The sequence below is a fragment of the Rhamphochromis longiceps genome, linkage group LG8, assembly GCF_057381845.1.
Source record: "Rhamphochromis longiceps isolate RC_006_pf linkage group LG8, R_longiceps_female_GT1.1, whole genome shotgun sequence".
NCBI lineage: Eukaryota > Metazoa > Chordata > Actinopteri > Cichliformes > Cichlidae > Rhamphochromis > Rhamphochromis longiceps.
The window spans coordinates 35244630-35254716 of NC_140564.1; the positions used below are offsets into that span (position 1 = coordinate 35244630).

At 44.1% G+C, this 10087-nt stretch overlaps 1 protein-coding gene across 1 annotated transcript in view; it reads left to right on the plus strand.

The window, feature by feature from the left end:
* The first annotated feature begins 5977 nt into the window (after window positions 1-5977).
* Window positions 5978-10087, plus strand: part of LOC146664399 (collagen alpha-1(XII) chain-like) — a 5642-nt gene continuing 1532 nt past the window's right edge. The window contains exons 1-2 of the mRNA XM_085415399.1: window positions 5978-6318; window positions 6557-6676. Of these exons, the coding sequence (XP_085271525.1) occupies window positions 6207-6318; window positions 6557-6676 (232 nt within the window). The 5' untranslated portion in view covers window positions 5978-6206. The remainder of the gene's footprint in view (window positions 6319-6556; window positions 6677-10087) is intronic.

Here is a 10087-nt window from a genome sequence, read left to right on the forward strand (position 1 = left end):
GGCGACCCAAATATCTTACTTGTCTGCAAAAGAGTTCACACTTTTCAGGCCTTAGCTTCACACCGTGATGCTGAAGTGCTTTCAAAACTTTGCGGACGCCCTCAACATGCTCCTCAAAGGTTTTGGCATAGCAGAGGATGTCATCTAGGTAGGGAATGCAACATTCATCCCTAAATGCATCCAGCATCTCCTCCATACTCCTCTGAAAGGCTGCAGGCGCATTGGAGAGGCCGAAGGGTATTCTGACCCACTCATACAACCCCCAGGGAGTTACAAAGGCTGTGAGATGCCTTGAGCCCTCTGCCATAAATCCCTGGTGGTACGCCTTTCCTTGGTCAAGAATACTGAACCAGCAGTGGCCCCCCAGCGTATCGATCAGATCTTGGATACGGGGCAGTGGGTGCCTATCAGGTATGGTTTTCTGGTTTAGTAACCGGTAGTCGATGCACAGGCGTAATGTGCCATCCTTTTTGCGGACACATACAACAGGGGCAGCATAAGGAGATTTTGATTTGATTATCCAGCCCTTTGCTAGAAGGTCCTGGATATACTCCTTTACTTCGTTGAATAATGGCTTTGGAACTGAGCTGTAGGCTTTTTGCACAGGGATGTCATCTTTAAGATTTAGTGACAGCTCTAGGCTTGTAATACAGCCTATATCATTAGCATCCTTTGCAAAAGCAGCTGACTCCTCAAACAGCATTTTCTTTACAACTCCCTGCTGCTCCTCTGTGAGGTGATGTACATCAACGGGTGGATGCCACAATAGAGTGGAACAACTTGCAGTAGGTGGTGCAGTGGTAGGACTCTGAATCTCCAGGTCTCTGTTTGGGAGTGAGTCAGTCTCAACAATTTTCTTGGTAGGCTGGATACTGCCAATCAAAGCTTTTCGAGGTAGAATAATGTCGTGTTTTGTCTGGTTTCCTAAAGGCAAATTTACATGTGGAGTTCTGCCCATCTGAACTTCTAAGAGGCCCTCACCCACATCTAGCTGTTGTAACTGTGGGCAATTTTCCTCAGGTTCGAACAGCACTAGTGGGTCGCCAGAGTCAAACTGTGGTGGTACTTTACATTTTACCCAGGTTACGCTACCAGCTGGGATGACTTTGTCTTTCGGACCTGTTCTCAGGCGCCCCTGAGCAGAAACAGGTTTTTTTGTCTGCACAAAATGGACAATAGTCTTTGCTGTGTCATCTGGGATGGACATTGCCCCACCTAGGAGGCGACTTAAAGTGGAAGCTAGCCTTTCTGGTTTTCCCTGAATCACTACTTCAACCACATTGAATCCCAAAAGTGGCATTTCTAAGGGCAACGAGCTCACCAGGAAGGGTACACTGACTGATAAATCTGGGTCCTCATTTCCTGGTAAGTTCAGGGTTATGATCACCCAGCCATCAAAGGGGATTAGCCCTCCATTGACCGCATACACTTCCAGTGTCTTTTTATCCTCCATGAGCTCAATTAGCTCAGTCAGGGGGCGAACGTCAAGATCAGGTAAGTACTTGTCTCTCCAATGGCGGTCTATTATGCTGACTTGGGCCCCAGTGTCCAAGAGAGCATTGACTGCGAGGCCATTGAGAATACACTTAGTCAAAGCTTTCCTACCTATTAATTTGGCAACAGGTTCATTGGTAGGCATCGTGTCTTTTAGGGGGTCAGCAGCAGTTCTCTCACGGCTATGCTTTTTGTTAACAGCAGCTGTTTCAATAGTTGTTTTGAAACTACTGTTCCCCGTCACCTTGTGGGTGGTGTCTGTTTCAGCTCCCCTGTCTGTGAATTGGGACTTGGGAAGGACTCCGGTTATTGTTTGTCCCCCCACAGCAACCGGTTCACGTTTCCCTGCTGCTTAGGGTTTTTTAGGCAACCCACAGCTCTGTGTCCCTGTTCGCCACAAGAGAAGCAGTGTTTACAATCTTGTAACCCCTCCTGCACACATTTTGGACAACCATAACGGCTTCCTCTTCTGGTTGCTTGTGGCTTGGGGGGTAGACAGCTGTATGACTGGCTCCTCTCCACTTTCTCTGCTAGGGTGTCTACTAATTTGGTGAGCACATCTATTTTCTCTGCAAGCTTCTGTACTTCATCTGATTTAGCTCTATGCTCTGTCATGTCTTTCTTTATATTTGCCTGCTTAACCTGTTCTCCCTCAACCTGTAGACTATGTGCAGCAGCTTGTCTTGAGCATTGTGTTGACCCCAAACGCCTTTGTCGTTCACTTTCATCACTTGTTACCCTCATGACATGCTTTAGGATTGTCTCATCTGTAACTGTGTTGTCTGAAAGTAAAGGTTTAAGCTCCCTGCGAATATCGTTGTACTTGTGTCCTATTCCCTGATACACTGTGTGTAGGAAGACATCTTGTACTGTATCTGGGCTATACCTGATATCAGTCCCTGGCTGTTTTGACCCAAACAATATTCTTTGCTTCAGTCCAATAACACGGTAGAGGAACTGCTGAGGGGTTTCATGCTCATTTTGTTTGGCACACATTAGTTCTTGGAATAGTTCTGTGCTATTCCTCTCACCTAAGTGCGACTGGAGGAACCCCTTGAGCTCAGCCACAGTCATGTCTTCTTTATTGACCAGCATGTCCTTGAAATCTCCTGGCTTTATTATCCTTAGCACACCTCTCACGATCTCAGACTCAGTGAGATTGTCCTTTATCCCCTCCTCTATCTGTCTGCAAACCCTGTTAAAGCTTATATCGGATGAGTGATCTCCAATTTGGCCTCCTTGAACTTTGAATTCACGGCGATGGATGTAGGACAGATCCTTCAATGATACTACTTGTTCGGGTCCTCTGTGTCTGGAAACGTCCATCTGTGTCTCAGAGTGATGTGGGACTGAGAGTGTAGGTTGTGCTGTAGCTTGAGGTGTGGGAATGTGCATCAGCCTACCAAGCTTTCGGCTCAAATCCTCATAGTCTAACAGCATCTTTTGGACATTCTCTGGTGAAACGTCACAACTGAGTTCATTAGTTGTCTCAGTGATTAGCTTGGCGTTTGCTGTTACAGGAGTGGTTACATTTGTTACATCAGAAAATAGTACATCAGTGTTAGCTGGTTGGGCTGATGCAGTAGGTGGGACAGTGATAAGTGGGGACATTGGCTTTGTATTTACACTTGACCCAGCAGGTAAAATTACACTACTTTGAGACTGAACAACCTCATCGACAACATCTTTTAGGGCTAGTAGTTCTCCCATGCCCCTATCCTCAGCATCTAATAAGTTCTTACTGTACATAAAGGCGTGGATGTACTCGAAACATCCCTCTGCGTCTCCGCTGGAAAGCTCTGCAGCATCTTTGCCTGGAGCAGGGCTGACTGTAGAAGCAATCTGGAAAAGTTCGTTTGATGACAGCGACAGTAGGCTTTTCCTGATGTCCCATACCAGGCTTTTCCTCTCCTGGTCTGCCATGACGACGTCTTCCCCAGTCTCTCGCAGTAGGTTGCTTTTGGGTCCAGCCCTCTTCCTCACTTGGTCTCAGCTTGTCTCACACAGACAGCTCACTTTGGGGCAGCCGGCATCACGCTGTCAGCTTTACCAGCACGAGGTGTTGTAGGTTGTGGGATTAGCTCATGGCAATGTGGAGAGCCAATCCCGGACGAGCCCCCAAGAATCTGTAACACACCCCAAGCAAGAGGGCGGCTGACAGATTATGTCTGGTTCTGAAAAAAACAGATAAATTATGAGATGGACGACAGGTAGTGTGTTTCCTCTCTCGCTTCTGCCAGATCTTTATTTAAACACATTCATGTGTTCACAACAGGTTGCAAAAACTTCTTAACATCTCTGTCTCACATTCCCAAAGCCCAAAATCAGAATAAACTAAAATAGTATAATAATAGTATAAACAAAAATCTAAACAGTCATCTCTGTTGTTTGTTACTAAGAGCTATAAATCACACTTTTTTTCACACATCGTTTGATAAAGCAAACATTCCAGTATTGTACCATATACTAATGGCGTATCTGTGTAGTGGAAATCTCCACATCAACATTGCAGAGCGATCAGAATTATTATAGGTTATTACACTAACTTTAGACAATAACAGTGACAACATATCAAACTGTCTCTGCGAACACATTAACTCAAATATACAGGAGCCGTGGTGTACTTTTGTTACAAGAGGGTGCCTTAAGTTTAGAAAACAACAAAGCTAACAGCTACTCTAGGATGTGGCGAGCTAAGCTAGCTCCTACTCTCGATCGTAACACATTTCAATGAGCAAAACAGACGAATACAGATCCCAGCAAAACAAACTGCTGGTCAGGTTTTACCCTTATTTGGCATGTAAATTATGTGGACCACATGTGTGGCCTTATTACTTACTAACCTGAAAAAAACAGATAAATTATGAGATGGACGACAGGTAGTGTGTTTCCTCTCTCGCTTCTGCCAGATCTGAAGACGAGCAGTAGCGTCACACTAAACCATCTCACTGGGGCGGAAGTGCCCCCTTGTGGCGTAACTAGGGATCACACCACATGTTGGATCTCCAACAAAAATCACAAGATTAAGGCCCTTCCTTAACAAAACTACACCTAAAAGCTTAAATCACATAATGTGACCACACATTACAGTGTGTCACACTTAGCGAAGATTCACGGATGTAGTGATGGAGGAGATGCTGTTGGTCTGACAGAGGAGGATGCTGGGACAGGAGGAGGTGGTTGCATGTTATCTGCTAGCAGCTGAAGGAAGTAGCAGAGCTGTTATTCCTTTATTACATCTTTCTTTTCCATGATTTAAATAAATGTAATAAAGGGTTTCAGTAACATCCCCAAACTGTGCTGCCGTACTGAGTATAGTTCTGTGAGCGACTGTTCACGTTGTTCAACATGCTTTGAGACAACAGGTGTAAATTCTTTGACTTGGGTCGGTGACTCTGATAGCTCAAGTGTTGGGCTGCTATCTGAAGTTGGAAATGATTTTATCGTTAACAATGGGGGTGGAGGTATTATTTCATTTACAGTTAAGTTTAAACCGTAGAAATATCTGGAAATTTCCCTCATTTTTGATCAAATCATAAAAAAGCTGCTTTATCAGAATCAGAATCAGAAAGGGGTTTATTGCCAAATGTTGAGCAGGTTTACAACATTAGGAAATTGCTGCGGTGCTTCAGTGCAAACATAGTGTCATAGTGTTTATCGACCTCACTGTAACACTTATAAAAAAATGGTAAATGGCCTGTATTTATATAGCGCTTTACTAGTCCCTAAGGACCCCAAAGCGCTTTACATATCCAGTCATCCACCCATTCACACACACATTCACACACTGGTGATGGCAGCTACATTGTAGCCACAGCCACCCTGGGGCGCACTGACTGACTTATCTCTGTTACTTTATTTATGTCGTAATATGGCATGTTTCATTTCCGTGTGTGATTCCTTATAACAAAATATTATAGTTGCTGTTGTTTTTTCCAAATCACAGAACACTTTTGTCATTTAGTAACTTGTAATTGTATCTTTAATAACCACTTCAGTTGTTGTTTGATTCCTGTTAATGTATTAGTTGGTGATCAGAGGAGTGTGAGGTTTCTCAGGCAGCAGATGGGTCTGTACCGACTGTTAGAGCGAATTGTTAAATGTTGTCATTTTTGTGCTTACAATTGTTTCAAGCTGCATGATCAAAGACATTCTGAATGGTGGGGTGGGGGGTTATAGTGTTAACTGCAGGCACATTCTATATAAGGAACGTCACTTCCTGCCCTTTGTGGGCTCACCTGTGTTTGTATATGGTAAACCGTTAGAGGAAGCTAAGCTAAGGGGTGAGGGGAGATGACGCCTTTGTGATCACCAGGAAGACACACACACACACATGCCCGCACATGCATACACACACAGTGCTTTTGACTTTACAACACACCACATGGGGTTTACAGTGGGGCTCTGTGTCATTTCAATAAAAAGGCTGAAGCGAAGGCTGGGGTCGGAGTCATCTGAGGTCGAGGGCCGAGTGCTGCTCTGAGATTCCCACCGAGCTTCACTTGCGCGAGTTAAAACAGATCGATCGCTGTTTTGTCTTGCTTTGTTCACGGGAATAAGTCTCTGAGTCAGCGACGTCTATAAGTTTAGACCTAACACCGACCTCCCAGCCTGCTTCTCTCTTCAGAAATTTATTTGGTCTTCTCCTGTATCCCATAATCCTTTGCTGTGTTTCAGGTGTTCGCTGTGAAACAGCCAAAGTTGACCTTGTGATGTTGGTGGATGAGTCTGGGAGCATCAGCAGAAATGACTTTGATAAAATTCAAACGTTTCTTGTTGCCATCGTCAGCGGCCTCAACATTGGTCCCGATGCAGTCCAGATCGGTAATGTTTTCACTGCCAGTCATACCATTACTATGATATTTAACACGGTTAATTTCAAAAGTACTTTAACTTTGTAAAAAAAAATACCACACATACATAAACTCCCCTTAATCATTGTGCTTTTAATAATGTGTAATTTGTACCAAGTGCTAATAACTATCGTGTTTGAATGTGTGAATGTTTGAATTTGAGTGACGAGCTCTGTGTGTCCTTGTTGTTTTACACATTGCTTCTGAAGGTCTGACTTTGTTCAGCACCAAAGCAAGGACAGAGTGGCACCTGAACACCCACCAGACCAAACAAACCCTGCTGAGGGCCATAGAAGAACTCAAAAAAACTGGTGGGAGCACCAAGACAGGTGAGCAAGCAGCATATTACCCAGCCTACAGGAGGTTGTCACCAGAAGGTGCTCCAGAGGTGATCATTGAACCAGGCTAAAAAGTTTCATCCCGGACAATCAGAATCTGATACGAAGATTATTTCTGAAAAAGTATCTGCTGCACAATAAACAGAGAAATCCTTCACAAGTAGACAGAAGTACCAAAACAGGCACACATGCACTTTTTTAAATCCCATTTTGAAGTGATAGTTTAAAAAGAAACACAAAAAGCATAAATTATTACAAATAACAAAGACTAGACATTCAAAAGATCCTGGCATGAAATCATACACGTTTATCTACCGTATTTCCCGGACTACAGAGCGCACCTGAATATTAGCCGCACAAGCTAAAATCAGGGGAAAATCCTGGTTTGTACATACATTAGCAGCACCTGACTAAAAGCTGCAGGTGTTTCAATGTTGACTTATCATATGTAAGAGAATATGCACAAAGCGAATTGTCAGGGAAGAGATGGCTGTTTGGAGACACACCCCTTTCATTAATATTTTGAAAAACAAGTTATGGGCACATATTTGCATAACTTTTTAGGTATATGTACAAGTAGTGGTAATTACAAGTACGAAACATGTACTGTGCTTCATAAATGAGTAACAAATGTAGTACATAACAATAACCTACAGCACACCAGAAAAATAGATCCGGACTACCTTTTAGGCTCAGGTGCAGTGACACGGCTTTAACAAGAAGAAAAGTCAGTCATTCACCATCTTTCTTTTCTTCCTGCACTGAAACCACCAAAGTCCTCTTCTCCAGTGTCGGACACGAACAGGCTCAGGATGGCTTCGTCATCCACTCTCCGCTTCTCTCCTTTGTTGTCACTTTCAAAACCAAACAAATCCTCGTTGTCAGAGTCGAACATCCTCAGAAGGGCCGTGGCGGTGTCCTCCTCTCCATCATGCAGCAGTCCAGCCCTTCGAAATCCGTTGGTGATCGTGGATGTTTTCACACTTTTCCACGCTGTCAGGTTCCACCGGTGGAGTTGGGCATAACTTGCTTTTCGCAAGCTTATCGCCGCTGGTCATCCACGCCTCCCGCTGAACGCGTAGCGCTACTTTGAAGTTTGTTTTTCGCGCTACTTGTACAGCACTATGTTGCCTGGCGGATGGACATGTGACCAACATACCACTCTTGAACCCCGATACTGTGTGTCTGATCACATGCCCTTCCGCCAGCCAACGTAGTGCCGTACAACAGCGGAACAAACAAAACAAATCCTCTTACGATATAACAAAAATCACGGACAATCCATAGAAAAGCCGCACCTGACTAAAAGCCGCACCTGACTAAAAGCCGCAGGGTTCAAAGCTTGTGCAAAAAGTAGCGGCTTATAGCCCGACAATTACGGTATGTAGAAGTTGATTTTAGAAATCTGAACTTACAATAAATCACTAACAGGTGCATCATGTAGCAGTGACAATGACAATAATCCATCTGTGGACGTGCTTTGAGTGAAACTGCCACAGTCTGTTTACCCTTGGATCCACATGGACAAACTAATTTATCGGTTCTCACAGAAGATTAGTAAAAACTGGGGACATCGCTACAGTGAACCTCTAGTGTTGGCTAACCTCGCTGACTCGATAGTGTAGAGTAGTTACTGTTGTTTTCCAATAATGAGCAGCACAGCAGGACATCGATCCTCGTGGCTGTGTGAGGGTGTAAGCTGTGTTAGCATACAGGGAGTGCAGAATTATTAGGCAAGTTGTATTTCTGAGGAATAATGTTATTATTGAACAACAACCATGTTCTCAATGAACCCAAAAAACTCATTAATATCAAAGCTGAATGTTTTTGGAAGTAGTTTTTAGTTTGTTTTTAGTTTTAGCTATTTTAGGGGGATATCTGTGTGTGCAGGTGACTATTACTGTGCATAATTATTAGGCAACTTAACAAAAAACAAATATATACCCATTTCAATTATTTATTTTTACCAGTGACACCAATATAACATCTCCACATTCACAAATATACATTTCTGACATTCAAAAACAAATCAGCGACCAATATAGCCACCTTTCTTTGCAAGGACACTCAAAAGCCTGCCATCCATGGATTCTGTCAGAGTTTTGATCTGTTCACCATCAACATTGCGTGCAGCAGCAACCACAGCCTCCCAGACACTGTTCAGAGAGGTGTACTGTTTTCCCTCCTTGTAAATCTCACATTTGATGATGGACCACAGGTTCTCAATGGGGTTCAGATCAGGTGAACAAGGAGGCCATGTCATTAGTTTTTCTTCTTTTATACCCTTTCTTGCCAGCCACGCTGTGGAGTACTTGGACGCGTGTGATGGAGCATTGTCCTGCATGGAAATCATGTTTTTCTTGAAGGATGCAGACTTCTTCCTGTACCACTGCTTGAAGAAGGTGTCTTCCAGAAACTGGCAGTAGGACTGGGAGTTGAGCTCGACTCCATCCTCAACCCGAAAAGGCCCCACAAGCTCATCTTTGATGATACCAGCCCAAACCAGTACTCCACCTCCACCTTGCTGGCGTCTGAGTCGGACTGGAGCTCTCTGCCCTTTACCAATCCAGCCACGGGCCCATCCATCTGGCCCATCAAGACTCACTCTCATTTCATCAGTCCATAAAACCTTAGAAAAACCAGTCTTGAGATATTTCTTGGCCCAGTCTTGACGTTTCAGCTTGTGTGTCTTGTTCAGTGGTGGTCGTCTTTCAGCCTTTCTTACCTTGGCCATGTCTCTGAGTATTGCACACCTTGTGCTTTTGGGCACTCCAGTGATGTTGCAGCTCTGAAATATGGCCAAACTGGTGGCAAGTGGCATCTTGGCAGCTGCACGCTTGACTTTTCTCAGTTCATGGGCAGTTATTTTGCGCCTTGGTTTTTCCACACGCTTCTTGCGACCCTGTTGACTATTTTGAATGAAACGCTTGATTGTTCGATGATCACGCTTCAGAAGCTTTGCAATTTTGAGACTGCTGCATCCCTCTGCAAGATATCTCACTATTTTTGACTTTTCTGAGCCTGTCAAGCCCTTCTTTTGACCCATTTTGCCAAAGGAAAGGACCTTGCCTAATAATTATGCACACCTGATATAGGGTGTTGATGTCATTAGACCACACCCCTTCTCATTACAGAGATGCACATCACCTAATATGCTTAATTGGTAGTAGGCTTTCGAGCCTATACAGCTTGGAGTAGGACAACATGCATGAAGAGGATGATGTGGACAAAATACTCATTTGCCTAATAATTCTGCACTCCCTGTATGCCCAAACGCTGAGTGAAAACAAACTGGTGACAGAGCTGAGAGGAGTCTTCATGCCTCAAACATACGGAGCTGTCTGTGCATTATAGTGCTGTCTAAAGGGTGAGCACTCAACTGCCTCAGCCCTGAGCAGCGAC